An 18,499-nucleotide genomic window follows, 5' to 3' on the forward strand; every position below is an offset into this window, starting at 1 on the left:
GAGACTCCGGAAGCCTCGAGACACGAGCGGGTGCCTCCTTCTGTGAAGGACCGTGGCAGTCTAGTCTAATTCAAGTAGCACAGGCCGAGGGGATCCGCAGTTCTGGCAGCGGCCATCGCCGTCCGAAGTTACTTCTGCCCAAGTCAGTCCACGTGCTCCCAGACGCGTGTCGTTTCTGAGCACGAAACCGGCCGGAGCCCCGGTGCCAATTTTGCGGACGTTTCGTTGGCGGGCTGTGGCGGCCTCTCCTCGGCTGGGCTTTGTGGGGGTGAGGTGGGGAGAACCTTTCCCTCCCTGGGTTTGATGGAGACTCACGTGCCGGGTGCTGCTTTCCACGGGGTCCGCTGCCCGCGGGGCTCCTGGCCCCGCTGTGGCTGTGACGTCCCTGGGGTGGTTTTCACAGCAGCGCGGTGGTGACCAGCACCTCTGCCCTCTGGTCTGGGGTCCCGCTTGGGACGCGCCTGCCCTCGGGGTCGGTGCGGGTCGCGGCTGCTGGTGACTCGTGCGGGTGCCGGACACGGGAGTCTCCGGTCGTGCGCGGCTGGTCCTGTGTGTCCAGCGCCATCTCCCCGGGCCCTGTCCGCCCTGTGCCGAAGCCCCGGGCGGTGCGGGGGGAGCTGGACACGCTCGTGCTTCCTTAGCCCCGGCCCGGCCCCTGGAGCTCTTGCCGCGGTGCTCGCGCTGCCCGCGCTGCCCGCGCTGCCCGCGCTGCCGGGGGTCTGGTGCGCATCCTGTCCCGGGGCTCGATGCCGCCGCGTCGGTGGTCCCCAGCCGGCAGGGGAGGGCGGCAGAGACCTGGCGGGGAGCACAGGGTTCCCGGTGTTCACGCCATGTCGTCGCTGTGACGGTCCCCAGCACCCACGTGCTCCGCAACCGTCCGGGCCTGGACCAGGCCTGGGGAGGAGGAGGAGGGGGCAGCGTTGATGCTGACCTGAGTTTCTGCTTGAGCTCCCTGACCCGCCCTGTCCGCGGTCACCCTGTGCCACCTCTGCCCGCTCCCCCCATGCCTTCTCGTCCTGTGCTGCCCACCCGCTGTCCGCACGGTCTCCGCAGTCCGCACGGTCTCCGCAGTCCGCCGTGGTGGCCTGGGCGGCAGCGGGGAGCATGGGGCCTCTGGCTTTTCGACAGCTCCCTTGTCTGTCCCACTGCTTCCTTCCCATCCCTTCTTCCTGTGTCTCCCCTGCCCTTCGGCTCCGTAAGGGGCAGCTCTCCCTGTGTTTTGCTCAGTGGCTCGTCCGGTGTTGGGAGCAGACCTAGTTCCAGGCCCGTGGTGGGGATGGAGGTATGTGAATGTTCGGGGGCAGAGGAGCCTGTCTCCCGCCCGCTGGGTCCTGGCATTTCCCAGCGGTGAGGATCCCACCTCGGCTCCAGCATTTTGCCCCCTGGATGGGGTCACTGTGCTCCGGACAGAGGGCCATGTTGGTGCTCTGCTCTCCTCCTGAGGGTTAGAAAGGCTGTGAGTAAAACTGGCGATGAGGTGATGTCTTTTTAAAGTCAAGAGCAGCCCACGGGTTTGGTCTTGTTGGCAGAGCTGCCCCCTGGGCTGTGCCCCTCTTGTCGGGGTCAGGCCGGCTTAGGGCCGTGGCTCACAGCCTGCTGTCTGCTCCGTGCTTTGTTCAGGAGAGCTCTCCGGGACGCTCTGCGGAGGCTGCTCACTTTGTTTGGAGAGACGCTGAGGGCTGCCGTCACCCTGAAGAGCCGGATCGGTGAGCGTGTGGGGCTCTGTCTGGAGGACGAGGGCCTACCTGATGCGCGGCCCAGTGGCCAGGCCCTGTTTGCAGGTGAGTGCCCGGACGGCCCTGTGCCTGCAGCCCCTGGGCCAGGGCCCTGAGTGCTGTCCTCCTTCCCTGCTGGGGCCGGGCTGGATGAGCTCCTGATGCTGGAGACGGTCGTTGTCTTTGGGACGTGGGTGTGCTCGTGCTGCAGAAACACTGGTCGTGTGAGCTTGCTTGCCGCGCGGTGTGTGTGCACGTTTCTGGGTCTGCTCACTTTGCAGCACCAGTGCTCGATGAGACGTGGCCTGCGTCCGAGGCAGCCCTGTTGGAGCTGGACGGAACTCTGTCGGAATGTGCGGAGGTGTCTTCAGAGGCTGAAATTAGCAGCCACATCTGTGAAAGCTTTTTCATGAGCCCAGAAAGTTCGCTGGAGTGTGAGCAGCCAGTTAGGAAGCTCTACCGGAGCCTTGGCCTGGCGGTGGACGGCCTGCTGGAGCTGGCTCTGGACTCCACCCGGCAGGTGAGACATGGCTGCGCACGCCGTCCGCCCGCGGCCGTGTGTGGGCTCCTGGCAGTTGCTCTTCCTCTGAGAAGGGTAACGGGCTGACTCATTGGGCAAGTTGAATGGTCCGGTGACATGAGCTTGACGGGCGAGGTCTCTGTGGGACAGCAGGTGCTCTGCTGGGCATGGGCCACGCGTGTTTGTTGTTCTCGAGCGTTACCTGCAGGGTGAGAAGGGGCCTTGGCGCCTTCCTGGTGGGTCTGGCTTCTCTCACTGTTCACTCCTATGGGCATCTGAGAGCAGAAACTCAGTTCTGGGTGTGCACCTGCCTTCCTCATCTTGTTTTGATCTTCTGTTGCTCCCAGCGACATTCTCCTGTTTTTCGTAAGCAGAAGTCTTTTCTGAACTGAAATTCTGGGAGCAGTAGGCTTGCTGCGAATGGAAGTAAGAGCTGAGTGTCAGGCCAAGGACAGACGGTTCGCTCTCTCGCCTTCACTCTGTTCGACCTTCAGCAGTACATAATGTCACGTTGGATGTGTGTTTAGAGTTTATCGCTAGCAAAGGAAATTATGTTCGTTAACCTTCCAGAACGTTTCAGGCAGGAAAGACATTAAATATGAATTACGAAAAGCAGTATAGAGTTTCTTTCTTCTGTTCAGCCCAATTAGAAAATAAACATTTTTAGCCAAAACATTGCTGTTACATCCCAGAAATCCGAGTACGTTCTCCCGTCCTGGTGAAGGTATGAGAAGAGGGAGCCTGGCGCTGTTTTCCGGGGACGCCGGTAGATGCCCTCGGAGGCAGGGTCTAGGGAAGCTGGAGTTGGGGTTAGTGTGAAGGAGGTGGAGGGAGGCCCCAGCGAGGTGCTCAGGGGCCTCTCAGCACAGTGGAGTGTAGGCGTCTGAGTTCAGAGGTTAGTGTGGGCACCCCCCACCCCCAAGCCTGAAGATGACCTGGGAGCCTCAGGCTGGGCAGGGGAGGAAGGGGAGATGGGGGCCTGGGAGTGAGCCAGGCCTGGGTGGCATCAGAGGAGGCCCAGAGGGCCCTGGTGTGACTGAGTCGGGGGAGGGGTGCACGTGGTAGAAACGTGTCGGGTGCCCGGCCCACCGTGGTGAGCGGACCAAGGAGCCTTTTCTCCCACCCATGGCCTCCATGTCCCACCCTCCCTGTGGAGTGCCGGGTGGTTACCCCTGCTTGGATTCTAGGGTCCTGAGGGACAGTTTTTATTGACCTTTGGTGCGCCCTTTCCCTTAACAGAGTTGTTGGGCCGACGTGGTATCAGTAGTTCGTGAACATGTGAATTTTTTGTGCTGCATTGAATGTGTTTGTTTGAAGTTTTCTTTTCTAAAAACTGTTGAATGAGTAACTCGTCTAGTAATGGACACAGTACTGAAGGTCAGCATCGTTCCTTACAGAGTATTTGTGGCGTTGTCAGATTTCTGCTGCGTAAGCTCTGTTGTTCTCTTTTTTTTTTTATAGATTTTATTTATGTATTTGACAGACAGAGATCACAAGTAGGCAGAGAGGCAGGCAGAGAGAGAGGAGGAAGCAGGCTCCCTGCGGAGCAGAGAGCCCGATGCGGGGCTGGATCCCAGGACCCTGAGATCATGACCTGAGCCGAAGGCAGCGGCTTAAACCACTGAGCCACCCAGGCGCCCCGTAAGCCCTCTTTGACTGCAGTTTCATTTTCCCCGTGTGTGTCACCAGCTGGAGGAAGCACGGCAGATCCATTCTCGTTTTGAGAAGGAATTCAGCTGTAAGAATGAGGAGACCGCGCAGGTGGTCAGAAAGCACCAGGAGTTACTGGAGCGCCTGGAGGAGGCGAGCGCCGCCCGGACGCAGCTCATGCTGGAGCTGCACCAGGCTCAGGGTGAGCACCGGTCGCGGGCGGGGGACGGCGGCGGGGCACACAGGCCCGAGGCGCGTGGGGCAGGGCAGTGTTCATGGAGGTCTTACAGGCAAGGCATAGAACTAAAAGAACGCGGGGGAAGGCCTCTGACTTTCGTCTGGGAAATAAGGCCGCGCGCCGTCAAGCTGCTCCCCAGGCTGCCAGCCTCAGAGTGGCCTCCTCGGCGGAGATGCATGTCGGTCCTCCCTGCCCCAGGAAGTGACATTCGTGACCCCTCTGGCCCCCACACTTCTGGTTTGTGGTGGTCACAGTGTCACGTGTGCTGGGCGTGTGGTGTGGGGGTGTCTCCCGTGCGGCTGCTCCAGGACGTGTCACCCTGTCCTCCTGGTGTACCAGCCCTGTGCTGTGCATCCAGGAACGCAGGCGTGACGGTGCAGCTCTCAGGTCCCCTGGCCGCATCTCGCTGGGGCTGGGATGCCCTCGCGGGGACGCCCATCCTTCTGCTCTGCCCCAAAGCCTCAGGAGCTGAGTCTCTCCGCGTCTCCGCAGGCATCATCGAAGGGTTCAAGGTGGAGAAGGCCAGCCTGCAGGAGGCGCTGGGCCAGAAGGAGACGGCCGAGCAGGGCCTCGCGGTCGAGCTGGAGAGCCTGAGGCAGCAGCTGCAGCGGGCGGCCCGGCAGCAGGCGGAGCTGAAGGAGGAGAACTCTGCCCTGTGCGCCCAGAAGGAGGCCTTGGCGGCGGAAGCCGAAGAGAGAGAAGCCGGTAAGAGCTGCTGGCTCCGGGGTCGGGCAGGACGCAGGGCGGGAGCAGGGGCAGCCGTTGACTGATGCATAGTGTGGCGCAGGGCAGGGAAGACGTGGGAGTCCCCGGCCAAGGGCCTTCCTGTGCGGGCTGCGCCGTTGGGGAGGCAGGGTGGTCCTGGTGGCTGCGGGCCGGGCGGACGCCTGTGTGAGGCCCACGTCGCCTCTGGCCAGAACAAGGCTACTGTTCCCACTAAAAGAGCTTTGGACTGATTGAGGCAAATAACCAAGTCCGGGGGGAAATGCGGGCTACTGAAAATTTTTATTTAAATTTTTTTAAAAACTGTGTAATGTGAACCTGAAGTAGGAAAACGCAGTTGTAATGAAAGTTGTGATTTCAGGTGATCAGAGCTTTCCTATTTAAAATATTTCACGTGTGAACAGTCAGAACACGAAGCGTTGAGACGGTTGCGTGGGTGGTGGCCGCGGCCGGGGCAGAGTTGTAAGGAGCGGCCGGCGTGGGTTCGGCCCGCCCAGCCCCGCGCGTCTTGCTCGCTCGGCTTCTCCCGCGCTTCCCTCTGCACCGGCCCTGCCTCGGCCGACTGCGGCGCGGGTCCCCGTGGGCGCGCATCCCCGTGTGCACGCGCCGGCCGGGGCCCCGGGCAGCCTGGGTCCTCGTGCACAGGCTGCTTCGTGGACAGTCATTCAGTCATTGTTCTGCCGCCCCCGAACAGCTCGGGAAAGTCCCTTTTCCGTTTGGCGTCCCGCAGTGCGCGACCAGCTATCGGCGGTGTGGGTCATCGCTGTGTCCTGTGTCCTCCACTCATGGGTTTCGGGCCTTGTCTTTATTCTTCCCGGCCTGCTTTGTCCCCTGAGCTCTCCAGGCCGAGGGCTTACTCGTGCAGACGCGGGTCCCACAAGCCGTGGTTGCTTGAGGCGGAGGGAGTTGTCGGTGGCTGGTGGTTCCCCCTACGTGGGGTGTTGTGGAAGGTCTGTGTGTAGTCATGCCCACCTCCCTGCCTGGCTGCCCACCTGTCTGTATCTCTGTCCCTTTCCACTCTTTGAGGTAAGTTTCTGATGTTGAAAAGTTAACCGAGCTTTGTTTTTTCTCTTGGATGTCACTTTCACCCGTTAAGTCTCTTTCCACCTTTAAGTGTGTCTCTGGGGATCTCACATCAGCCTGACTCCTGAGGAGCCGATCACATGGTGTCCTGCTGTGTCCCGTGGCTGTGCCCACAGCCTCTCCGTCCTTCTGTGTCTTCTGGTGACCTGTTCCTCTTCCTGTGTCTCTCTGGGTGGAAGGGACCTTCCTCGGCTGCCCGGAAGCCGTGCGTCCCCTTCTCCTTCGGGGTTCACTCCTTCCTCGTTCAGGCCACTGTCTTGTGTTCCCTAGCACTGAGCCTGTCCCGTTCTCTCCCGTTCCTGTCTCTGCCCGGTGCCCAGCCCTGCTGGTGTGCAGCGAGGCTCCATTCACGCGTGAGACTTTGTGTGCATGTGGGCCGGTGTGTTAGCAAGCGTATGCGTGAGCAAGCCTGCGTGTGAGCCTGCGTGAGCACACGTGTGTGTGTGGGCGTGCACCTGTGAGAGAAGGCACGTGGCGGAGGGGGAGGGGGAGCGAGCATGTGTGCTCCGTGGATCCGGTGCCTACGCAGGGCCCCTCCTGCTCGTTCTCAGGTGTTCCCAGCCTCCAGGTCTGCGGGGTGGCTGGGCCTGCACCCCGTCCACCGAGTTTGCCCCCGTGAACGTGTGTACTTCCAGGATGTCAGGACTTCAGAGCCGGGGCCTGAGCTGGGGCGCAGCCTTGTGCTCCCTGCCTGAGGCCCGGGTGGCCCCAGCTCCGTGAGGTCCATCTGCTGCGGCTCTGCCGTGCCTGGGCCTGGCTCCTCCCGCACGTTTCCCGGGGCTGCGCTCACCGCTGCCCTACTGCGTCTCTGGTCACCCCTGCACCCAGAGCCCTGGCACTCCTCAGCACAAGGGAGAGTGGGGCCAGTCTTTGCACCTTCCCTTTGTCACTCCTCTGGGGTCCTCTGGGGTCCTTGGCTGGCTTCCCTCTTACGTCGTCATTGCCGCCTGAATTTCTTCTCTGAGCTCTCCCTTTCCGCTCACCCGTTCGCACATTTTGGGACTCGCAGGTGCTTATGTCGTTCAACACCCTGTCCGGGGCACCTGGTGGCTCCGTCTGTTAGACGCCAGACTCTTGGTTTGGGCTCAGGTCATGATCTCAGGGTGCTGAGACCGAGCGCCACACTGGGCTCGTGCACAGCGCCGAGTCTGCTCTTCTCCCTCTGCCCTCCCCCATTCACACTCATGCATGTGTGCGTGCGCTTTCCTTCCCTCTCCCCTCCTCTCTCTCAAGTAGATCTTTATAAACAAATAAAATGCCGTCCCTGACCATGCCCCGCCCCCCAACCCGGCACAGTCCAGTATGTGGTCCTGATTCTGCCTGGGGCCTTCCTGAAGGCTGACCCACGTCTAAGAGCTTTTGGCGGTCGGTGCACCTTGTGGAGAAACTCAGGTCGGCCTCGCATGTGTGCAGGTGTGTGGTGTGTTTCGTGGCTGCGCCCAGGGCCGAGCCTTCTGTCCCCTTTAACGGTCCAGATCCTTTGGCCTCCAGGAGCTGCTGCAGCCCAAAGGCAACTAGTCTGCCTGGGCTGCTGTCCTAGAACAGTGCAGACGGGTACAACCAACGGACGCTTGTGCCCTCGGTCCTGGAGTGTGGAAGTCCATGGTAAAGGATGAGTGCCCGCCTCTGGGCCGTGTCCTCACACGCAGAAGGCCCGGGCGCTCTCTGGAGCCTCTAGGAAGTCTCCAATCCCAGCTGTGAGGCTCGACGTATGGATGTTGGGGGAACACAGATGTTCAGACCGTCGCGCTGGCATTAAGGAAAGCGTGGCTGTTAGGGACTGCCCAGGACCACGGACATGCCCTGGATTCCTGCTGACTGACCCTCCGTTTCCACGTCTGAAGATGCTGTGTTTTCCTTCATAGGCACTCCTGGTCCCCTAGCCCACGAGGACGCAGGTTTGTAAACCCGTCTGGTGGCTGCTGTCTGAGATGAGCTGTCTGCACAGTTTACCCCAGTTTTGTACTAAAGAGGAAACATACTTCAAGGCTTCTGTGGCAAACTGTTACCAAAAATGCCAGTGTTACCTTCTGAACTGACCCGGGCAGTGCACGAGCATCTGTCCAGCGCTGCCCCCTGCGGCCCTGAGCAGCGGCCGGTGCTGCTTTGCGGGAACCACAGCTGCCGGGAGATGCGTTGTCCTGGGTGGTCTCGAGGGAGGGGCTCGGGGAACCAGAGTGGAGCTCCTGGGCTGCTCCGATGTCGTGGGTGGCCCTCAGCATGGCCTGAGTGGCCACAGGACACCTTCCCCACAGCGCCACCTGCATGGGGCCACGTGTGCCTGGCTGGGGTCCTTCTTCCAGCATGTGGCCCCGGGGGATGGCGCTGTCTGGGCGGCTGTAGAGGTGGGGAGCACTTGTCCTAACTGCATGTGGGAGGCGGTTCCCCCGAGGTGCTGCCTTACTAGCATGCGGTTGATCGGGAACGTTCTATTCGTGGTCGTGCTAGTTTGGCATAAAAGACTGGCAGATGTGTATAAAACAGAGGGAGTTTAGAAAGCTAGTAAACCGTAGTGAAACTTAACGAGATTAAAATTTCCCGTTTGGGGACAGTGTGAACACTTGAGGATTCATCAGAGCCAAGCCTCCTTTTATTATGGATGCTTACGAATTTACAGTTTCCACTTGGATTATGGCGTTATCACCCAGTTAATTTTAGATCGGCTTTTTTCTTTTAAAGATTTTATTTATGTATTTGACAGAGATCACACGTAGGCAAAGAGGCAGGCAGAGAGAGAGAGGAGGAAGCAGGCTCCCCACTGAGCAGAGAGCCTGATGCGGGGCTCGATCCCAGGACCCTGAGATCATGACCTGAGCCAAAGGCAGAGGCTTTAACCCACTGAGCCACCCAGGCGCCCCTAGATTTGCTTTTGATGTGCGATGGCCGTCCCCTTCTCCGAGGTGGCTTCACGCCCTGGGAGCGCCGGGAGCTCGTCCTACATCGGGGCTCGTGTGCCCTCTCGTGGACGTCTTAAGTTCCCACTTTTTTTCTACACTGGAGACTATGTAGCATCGTAATTTCTCGAAAATTAACCAGTGTGTCACTTGGAAATAACCAGAAAAAAGTTTTCTCAGGCTTTAAAATTTTTTATTTTAGTCGGTCTTAATTTAAAAGATACAATTTTTTTTTTCTGAAGGACTCGACTATTTTCCGTGGGTATTTGGCTAAGTGGTGCTGTTAGGGTTAGGGTTAGTGTCTGACCAGACACAGGCTCACGCGGGCGTGCAAGTGAATGATCTCCCCAGAGGTGTCCTCTTGTTTCCCCGGGGTGGGGTCTGGGAGCCTCGGCGATGCCGCGTCCCGGCCCCCTGGCCGGGCTTCGGGCTGGGGCTGCCAGGGAGGCTAGACCTGTGCGTGCTCTGTCCTCGGGCGGCCCTGGTCCGTGGGGCCCCCGCGCACGTTTCATGCTTCTGCTTCCGTCCCAAGTACCTGCCCTGATCCGTGGGGCTCTTCTCCCTGTTTGCTTTGTATCTCCAGCTCTTCGTAGGGAGGTGGACTGTCTGACCCAGGAGCAGGCGGAGGCCAGGAAGCAGTCGGAGAAGGACCGCGCCGCGCTGCTCTCCCAGATGAAGGTGTTGGAGGCGGAGCTGGAGGAGCAGCTGTCCCGGGAGGACGCGTGTGCCCAGCAGGCCCAGGAGCTCTGTGCACTGAGGCAGCAGCTGGCGTCGCTGGACAAGCACCTGCGGAGCCAGCGCCACTTCATGGACGTGAGCGTCTTGAACGCGCTCAATGGGCGTCCCCGGGGGTCTCCTCCGTAGCGTGCGCCGCCAGGACACGACGTCAGGGCCCGTGCATGGCCTCGTTGTTGTGGTCCCTTTGCTTCTCTGTGCGTGTCCCGGGGTTGTTGCCATGTGCCCATGCGGGGTGTGGAGGGCCCTCCAGCCGCGTGCGCAGCCCTCCGCCGGTCAGGCCTGAGCCATCTGCTGTCCATGGCTGTTCGCTCGCTCTCCCTCCCTCCTTCTGGTTTTATTTCTTTGGGGAGGAAAGAGAGCAAACGCACAAGCGGGGAGAGGGAGAGCCAGGCTCCCCACTGAGCAGGGAGCCCCACGTGAGACTTGATCCCAAGACCTGAGACCCTGTCCTGAGCTGAAGGCAGAGGCCTCAGCGACGGAGCCGCCGGGCGCCCTGGGGGTGTCCTTCTGTCCACATTCTGCAAGTCCCATCATTATACCTGCCGGGCGGCCGCTTCACTTCGCTCCGTTCCCAGAGTCGCGTGACGTCTCCAGGCCGCCTGCCTCTCTCCCCGCAGGAGCAGGCTGTGGAGAGGGAGCACGAGCGAGAGGAGTTCCAGCGGGAGATCCAGAGGCTGGAGGAGCAGCTGCGACAGGCGGCCCGGCCGCGGCCCCGGGGCTCCTGCGTCAGCGACGTAAGTCAGCCTGCCATGCTGTACCCATCCGGTCGCCGTCTCTGCAGCATTTTAAAGACTTAACCTTTTGAACGACTTTTTTTTCCTTGTATGTGAAAACGGCAGCTGGAGCAGCTGGATGAGGAGGTACGGTGCATCGTGGGTCTGCATGGGGGGGCTGCCTTCCCGCCCCAGCCCTGCCTGGCCTCGGGGAGGGAGAGTTCCTGGGGGGCTGCCTTCCCGCCCCAGCCCTGCCTGGCCTCGGGGAGGGAGAGTTCCTGGGGGGCTGCCTTCCCGCCCCAGCCCTGCCTGGCCTCGGGGAGGGAGAGTTCCTGGGGGGCTGCCTTCCCGCCCCAGCCCTGCCTGGCCTCGGGGAGGGAGAGTTCCTGGGGGGCTGCCTTCCCGCCCCAGCCCTGCCTGGCCTCGGGGAGGGAGAGCTGCTACGGGCTGGCCTGTTTCTGGCTCGGAGCCGGACCTGCCGGCATGGCTGCCGTTGATTTGCTCTATTCAAACACTGAGCACGTTTTGAGACGATCGTGGACTCACGTTTGGTCGTGAGCAGTAGGATGACGTCCCGTGCAGCCTTCACCCCGTTCCTCAGGGTGACGCCCACTGAGACGGAGCCCACCCACGGCGTGGGGCCCTCCCACCCACGCCCCTGCCCTCGGTGCTGGTTGTGTCGTCCACGCAGTTACACAAGGGAACCAAGCGGCGTGAGCCATCTGGGACGGACCTGCCCCCGGTCCGAGTCTGGAGCCCCCTTGGGGGCCGCCCTGCCTGGCGGTTTTCTCTCTTCTTACCCAGTAGTGTCTCTCCTGACAGAATTAACCTTATTTTACGGGTACATTTTGGGCTTGTGTTTTTTGCGTCTTTCCTGAGAGAATGCCCGCATCACGGTTTCCCCACACCCTGTCGCTTGGCTCCTAGAGCCCCTCCCCGCAGACAAGCTCGCTGGGGGTCCATGTTCGCTCCGCCGCAGGCTGCGCTTTCCTCTGCAGAGATCGCTGTCTCACTCCTGCATTTCCTGCGTTTTTGTTGTTTTAGGTCAAATTGCTACAAGAAAAGTTGCGAGAGAAATCAGAGGGGTTTAATGAGTTGGCTGCGAAGAAGGAGTTGGCGGACAGACAGATGTTAGTCCAGCGAGAGGAGATCCGGCGCCTGGAGGAGAGCAGCGCCAGCTCCAGGAGGGAGGCGGCCGCGCTGCGGGAGCAGCTGGAGAGGCAGCGGGACGCCGTGGAAGCCTTGCAGCAGGTGTGGCAGCGCCCCGCGCCCCTGCCCGACGGCCTGCGCAGTCTCCCCACGCCCCACGCCCCACCTCACTCCCGGCCCGTCCCTCCGGCCACCAGGCCTCACGCGCCCAGCCGGCCTCCTGTTCTCGGGCTCCCTCGTTCACACCCCGTCCGCCTGGAGGTGGCCTCAGCCCCCGTGGCCCAGGGGCTCGGTCCCTTCCGGGCTCGTTCCCACATCCACTTGGATCAGTTGGTGTCCCCGTGGCCTCCTCAGGTGCAGTTGACGTGCTAGAGCGGCTGACGGATCCCAGAGAAACCGTGGGCTTCCTGCGAAAGGGTGGAACTCGGGAGCAGCCGGGTGGAGGGGGCGGGCCGTGGGGGAGGGCAGTGGGGGGAGGGCCACGGGGCCCCTGTGCTCCCTCCAGGCCTCCTGCATGTTTCCCAGGCCGGGAGCTCCCTGGACCCAGTCTTCGGGGTTCTTATGGGGGCTTCACGTCCCAGAGGTCTGGGGTGGCAGGGGAGCTGAAAGACCCCTTCTGCTCGCTCCGTTCCTCCCCCTCCCCCCTCCGCCCCTCCTCCTCCATCTCTGCTCCCTCTTCCGTCTCCTTTCTCCTTCCTTAGCAAACATTTCCTGCGCTTGGCGGACGCTGCAGGAAGAGACAAAGCCCTTTTCCCTTCTACAGAGTTGAACCACTTATGTCGCGACTCATTTCTCCGTAGTAGATGTTCTTTGGGAACGTCTTGATGAGATGTTAGTGGGCATCATGCAGACGTACGATGTCATCGTCCCTGTCCTGTTCTCGGACAGGTTCTTTACTTGTTCTTCTCGTGATAGCCGGTAGTCCAGGGACTGTTTTGCACCCTCTTGAATAATGAGCGGTGGGATCCCGGGCACACGCTCCGGCTCGGACTGGCACCCCGTTTTTTACCAGGGGCGTGCTCGGCGGAGCGCCAGGAAGGTCTGAGGGCACTATGCACGCACATCACAGTTCGAGGCCCCCGATTCCTGAGACTCTTACTGAGGATCAACCTTTTTTTCTTCCTCAGGGTAAGGAGGCGCTGGAGGAGCAGCAGGTGAGCCTTCTGGTGTCCACGCTGCAGCCTGTGCCTCCCGCAGGCAGCCGTCCCGAGAGCCCCGACGTCCGGTTAGAGGCTGTGCAGAGGGCGCTCCAGCAGCGAGAGCACGAGGCAAGTGTGGGGGCTCCGCACGCTCAGGGCCGCGGTGGGGCGGGACCCCATCCCGTCTGCGGACGGTTCCTGACTGCCGGAGAGCTCCATAATTCCCACCATTACAAAACAGTGATGACTCTTCGCAGCACGTACTTTTAAGTATTTTAAAGTAATTTTAGTAACGATTGAGTGGCAGAATATGAGATTATCTCCAGTATTTTCTGTTCTAATGAAAGGTTTTGGACCTAAAAGAGCAGTTGGAAAAGATTAAAGATGACTTAGTGTGTAAGAGCGACGAGGTGCTGCACCTGACCTTGGAGCTGGAGGCGCAGAGCAGCCGAGCCACCGTCAGCGTGCGGGAGCTCCAGGAGGAGAACGCCAGCCTGAAGGTAAACCGGGGACACCCACCCGGTCGCCTGCGGGGGTGGCTCACGGCAGCGCTGTGCCCCGCCGGGGGCCGTGGCTCGAGGGCGCACGCACTGTCCGTGTCTAGGAGGCGCTGACCTTCTCTACTGAGGTCGGCAGCAGGGTGGAGCCCAGAGCCACAAAAGGGGACAGTGGCCTGCGTCCCTCCCGTGCCATCCTCCGCATCCTGCTTATGGCTCTGAGATCCCGGTCTTTTAGGGGAGAGACGCACCTGTCCGATGGGCAGAAACTGTAAAGAGGAAATAAGCCATCTGCGTTGACCTGATTTGGGTCATGAAAGGGTTACCGTGTCCTAGAAGAGGTGACTTTTACTAAGTAGTTGCTCACTGTTAATCCTTCCTAAGAGCAGGACGAGAAAGAGATTGGTTGGTTGGCTGGTCGTGGAGTGGGCGTGGGGCAGCAGGAGAGTCTCAGACTCCCAACGGGGCTTCATCTCTCGCCCCAACACCACGACCTGAGCTGGAATCAAGTGTCAGGCACTTAACCAACCCAGGCACTCTCCTATAAAACGGTTTTAAATCTTTGTCATCTTAACGTAACGTGCTTTAGTGGAGAATCAAGCTGTAAAGAAACGGCCTTAGTGCCGATCCCTTGCCTGTGGCGCCCGCAGCTGTCGGCGTGAGCGGGCGGCGCCGGAAGACCCTCGGCCCGTGGTTCGTGTGGGCGCTCCCAGGCCACGTGTGTGACGTGCGTGTGTGACGTCAGCGGCAGTGGGCTTGTGGGCCAATTGCAGGCAGCAGGCGTCTCTCCGGGGGGATTTCCTCCTTCGTCAGCGGGAACAGGAGACCGTTCTCAAGCTGAGCTGCAGGCAGGCGGGGTGCTTCCCGCGCGCAGGCCCCGTTTGGTTGGCTCGGTTATGGCCGGTTACTGTGTTCCCGCAGGCATTCCTGCAGAGCAGAGAGGAGGAGATCGTGCGTGTGAGCGAGCAGCTCGGGGCACAGCTGGCCGGCGTGGGAGGTGGCGCGCTCGGCGAGGTAGGCCTTTCCCGGCGCCGCACGCCCAGACCACGGTCCTGCACCGGAACCGTGCTCACCAGGGGATGAGCGCCACTGCTGACCGCCCTGGGGTGGGGGGCTCTCAGGCCTCGGCCCTCCGCAGGGCCCCGCTTGGAAAGGAGCTGCCTCAGCCAGAGCGTGAGATCCCGGGAGACCAGACATTCATGCTCTTGGCCGGCATGTCCACCCGTGTTCTCCGTTCCCAGCCTGCGTGGTTTTCCTGTTTTGGGGCAACCAGTGTTGCCCGTCGCTGGCCTTGCCTGCCCCATCTGCCCAGAGCCCCAGAGGAGTCGTCTTGGTTCTGGGGTTGCAGCCACCTCCCGTGCTGGTTTCTGTGTGTGTTGTGGTGGGGCTGCTCTGTGACGTGTGCCACGTGGTAAGCGTCCCTCCTGAGACTCCCGTCGGTCCTCCGTAAGTGCGGGGTGCCCCGGGGCTGGCTGTGAGTCTCGCCTGAGCCACCGTAGCGCCCTTGGCTAACTGTACCGGTCACAACCCAGCACGGAGATGCACAGGTGTGTGTCACAGGCACCGCTCACGCCTTCGAAGCCATGACCAGAAATCCATCTGTTTTCTTACTTGTGTTCAGTATGGGCCAGATTGGATCTTGAGTTTAAAGGCGCGGGCTGGTCCTGGTGAAACCAAGAATTGTTATGAAATCATCGATTTTTGGGACGCAGACGTTGGAGTGTAAGAAACTGGCTGAGGATCCTCTGCTGAGCCTGAGTCGGTCAGTTGCCGCTGGTGGTTCGGCCTCACGAGAACGGAGCTTGGAGCTCTGCTGATGACCGCGTCCACCTGACTTCCGTCTTCGTCGTCTCGGCAGGATATGGAGCGTCTGAGTTTCAGTTGTGTTAGCTCCAGAGTCCGTACGAGGACAGTTCCTGCCTTACGGTTGTGGAGGCCGGCACTCAGCGGCATGAGGAAAAGCTTGCTCCCACGTGTGAGGGGCCCTGCACTCGGCCTGGAGCGGCCACGGCGGCCATGACTGAGGCCCCGTGGCCCCATCCATGCGCCTGGCTTGGTCCTGGCGTCCGTCGTTTTCGCTCCAAGCCCATTTCCTTGCTTGGTTCTTCTTCTAGTGTTAGACGGATCCCTAGTGATTGTTACCCACGACTCATAAAGTTTAAATACGAACAGCGCACATGCCACATGACGAAGGTGAAAAAGTGGCCGGTCTGCGCCCCCCTGCCTGCAGCTGGGGTGGCACGGTACGTGTCGGACACGGCAGGTGTCGGAGCAGGTGGTTGGGCAGCCACTGCGTGACTCCGAGCGTCTTGGTGCACCTGACGTGCCTGCGTGCGGCACCGGCGCGATGCCGGGGGGTCGTGACCGTTTGCACAGCCGGGAAGTCGTCCTCAGGCTGAGTAGAGACGCTCTGAAGGGGAAGCCTGGCTTTGCCCTCTGACCGTGCTTCCTCCCCAGGTCCTGTGTGACCGGAGCTCCGAGATCGAGGAGCTGAGATCCATCATCGAGAACCTGCGAGAGAACCAGCAGCGCCTGCAGAGAGAGAAGGCGGAGGAGACAGAGCGGCTGCACGAGGTCATCGAGAGGCTGCAGAGAGAGCTCTCGCTCGGGGGGCCCGCGGGGCCCGGGGCTGAGGGCAGCCAGCTGCCGGCCGTCCCCGCCGTGGGACCCGAGGTGCTGGCAGTGGCGGGGGCCACGGGCCAGCTGCTCACGGAGCAGGAGCGCAGGCACGGCCAGGCCCTGGAGGCCCTGCAGCAGCGGCTACGGGCTGCGGAGGAGGCCGCTGCGACGCAGCTGGCGGAACTGGAGCGCTGCGCAGCCCGCGGGGAGGCGGAGGTCCGGGGCCTGGCCTCCCAGATCCAGGCCTTCGAGGCCGCCCTGGAGGCAAAGGAAGCCAGGATTGCGGAAAGGGACTCCGAGATCGATGCCATGAAGCGGCAGAAACGGGCCCAGTCGGCCGAGCTGGAGACCCTCCTGGCGGCCTTCTCGCGCTTCCGCCTGGCGCTGGAGCAGCAGCTGCTGGCCGCCGAGGCCCAGGCCGAGGCTGAGCCCCCCGAGCTGCGGCGGCTGCGGGCCCAGTGTGTACGTCTCGGCCGCCAGCTGCAGCTGCTGCATCTCCGCTTCCTCAGCTGCCAGGGGGAGCCGGACGGGCAGCAGGCGCGGGGGGCCCGCCCGCACCCTCCTGTGGAGGGACAGGGCCCCGGGGTTGCAGGGGCCTCGTGGGACGAAGAGTCGCAGCTGCCCACAGACCCGCAGGGCCAGGCTGGGGACACACAGGTGGGCTGCGCTCCCTCCTGCCGGTGCGCCGGAGGCCTGTTGTCTGTGTGGGGGGCGCGGGGGCACATAGGTACAGGACGTGCATGGGGATACAGGACCCAGGGGGAAGCAGGGGCACGTGGGGCGGGCACAAGGGTGTGGGGGGGGGTGAGGGCACAGACACGGAGCCAGCAGGCCCTCGGCGCCCGTGAGAGGCCCTGACGCAGGCCGCGGGTGGCTGAGCACTGGGGCTGGACCCGAGGGGGCTGCGGTTCTCTGAAGAAGCTCCCGTTGTGAGTCTTCTGTAAGCCGGAGCGGGCGTCCTTTCTGTGGCAGCGGGGATTTCGTGGTTTCGTGGGCAGCTCCTGATGCGTCGAGTGGAGCGGAGGCTTGGGGCTCCTGGGTGTGGTTGGGTGCCACAGAAGCTCGGGTTTCAGACCGTGGTTAGACGGTGAAATCGGACCAGAGGGTTCCCTGTTTCATACGGCTCTGAACCTGCCATTGTTGTCACTCAAGGTTTTCGGAGCCCGTGGTTGGGAGCATCCAACGAGACGGAGATGGCTGGCACAGGCTCCCTGGGTTTTCCTTCCTGGGCTCTAGTCGAGCTCGTGTCATGTTGGGACGAGCTGCGCTTTGCTTTTGAGTAGGAGTCACGGTGCGCTGCCTGCTGGCCCGTGCCACTCCAGAGCAGCTCCCGCTGGCCCGTGCGTCGTGGGGCGGCCCAGCTGGGGCTGTGTCCTGACCTGTGGTGGCCGTGAGCAAGCAGCAGGACTGTGCGGCACGGCTCTGGTCTGATTTAGGAGAAGCTTAGGAGACAGGGATGTTCCTTGGGGGTCCTGCCGGCTGACGCCTCAGCTCCAGAGCTCCAGGAGCCCACGGGAGCCTGGGGACTGGGCTCAGGGCGCGTCAGACTCTGGTGCTTTTAGCTTCGTTGTTGATGTTTTCTCTGCTGCAGTGCGCTGCTCCCGAGGACTTGCAGCCGGCCAGGGCCCCAGGGTGCTTCCGCCCCGAGGCTCTGCGCAGACAGGACAGTGTGATGTCGGTGCTGGCCGCCTGCCGGAAGCGGCTGCAGTCGGAGCTGCTCTTGATGGAGGATGAGCTGCATGTGCGGACGGAGGACGGCAGCCGAGGGCCGGGAGGGGTGAAGGTACGTGGGCACACAGCCGTGCTGCTGCGCGGGCAGAGACGTCCCTGACGCTTTTGCGGAGGGGATGTGCCCGTTACGTGGGACGGCTGCCCTCGCGGGTTCTTCCGCTCGTCTGTTCAGATCGGTTCTGAACTTCCACACCTTCGCTTCAGAAACCCTCTAGACGCGCTCCTTTCCCGTGGTCTTTTCAGCCCGTGGAGACAAGCAGTCGTGTACTTCTCCAGCAACCCCACAAGTAGGACTTAACTGCGCCGCGAGGCCTGTCTCTAGGGTTTTCCCGTGAGGACAGGTTGCCCACACAGCTGCTCTGTGGCTCAAGGCCTTTATCACCAGCGTCGGTTACTTCGAAAGGCTCACGTTTATTTTTTGAACCTCAGGGTTTTTTCCTCCGTGTTTTGGTTCGTGCTCCCAGCAGAGAACGGCACAGTGATCTGGCATGCAGCAGTTTGGAAATTCTGATCACCGCGAGGGCTGCCCCAGGAGAGCTGACCCTTCTTCTCTTCCTGTTGGGAAGGCTGCAGGCTGGCCCCCTCAGGTGTCGCAGGGTCGGGATGTTCTGGAAGTAGGAAGTGGCTGGCTGGTTTGGAGGTTTTCCTAATTGCAGTGCCAAAGTTCACTTCGATCCGCAGCCTGCTCGGGCTCGGGATCTCCTGAGCCTCGTGTGGACACTGCGCTGGTGTGGACACGGCACAGTTTGACAAGGGTGTTCCCGCTCTCCCTGCCCGGGAACGCTTCTGGGACACGCCTTATGCACCACAGCCCTACTGTAAAATGAGAAGGTTCTGAATTCTGCAGGGATCGGTCCAGTGGTTTCAGAGTGGGTGTGTGGCATGTGCCGGTGGTTTTGATCGATGCTTGGGTTTGGCTTTATACGTTTATCAGATCCCCGCAGGACCTTTAATTCCGTTTGGAGAGGACTTTCTGACTCTGCCCCGCAAACTTCTCATTGCCCTTGGGATCAGAACTTTGAGTTCTTATGGGAAAGCTCAGCTGTGTGATTGTGAGCTGGTTGCCAGATTCTTAGCAGTTACACACAGA

The 18,499-nt window shown here is 61.4% G+C and overlaps 1 protein-coding gene across 10 annotated transcripts in view; it reads left to right on the forward strand.

Annotated features, from left to right (window-relative positions):
* PCNT (pericentrin) overlaps positions 1-18,499 on the forward strand; it is a 119,439-nt gene that overhangs the window by 63,367 nt on the left and 37,573 nt on the right. For all 10 annotated transcript variants that reach the window (XM_046002472.1, XM_046002474.1, XM_046002479.1 and 7 more), the window contains exons 18-30: positions 1,621-1,781; positions 1,997-2,235; positions 3,925-4,087; positions 4,616-4,828; positions 9,407-9,636; positions 10,179-10,295; positions 10,401-10,421; positions 11,319-11,525; positions 12,551-12,691; positions 12,910-13,062; positions 13,981-14,073; positions 15,517-16,335; positions 17,270-17,461. In XM_046002472.1, coding sequence (XP_045858428.1) covers positions 1,621-1,781; positions 1,997-2,235; positions 3,925-4,087; positions 4,616-4,828; positions 9,407-9,636; positions 10,179-10,295; positions 10,401-10,421; positions 11,319-11,525; positions 12,551-12,691; positions 12,910-13,062; positions 13,981-14,073; positions 15,517-16,335; positions 17,270-17,461 — 2,749 coding nt within the window. The remainder of the gene's footprint in view (positions 1-1,620; positions 1,782-1,996; positions 2,236-3,924; positions 4,088-4,615; positions 4,829-9,406; positions 9,637-10,178; positions 10,296-10,400; positions 10,422-11,318; positions 11,526-12,550; positions 12,692-12,909; positions 13,063-13,980; positions 14,074-15,516; positions 16,336-17,269; positions 17,462-18,499) is intronic.

The sequence above is a fragment of the Meles meles genome, chromosome 4 (assembly GCF_922984935.1).
Source record: "Meles meles chromosome 4, mMelMel3.1 paternal haplotype, whole genome shotgun sequence".
Lineage (NCBI taxonomy): Eukaryota > Metazoa > Chordata > Mammalia > Carnivora > Mustelidae > Meles > Meles meles.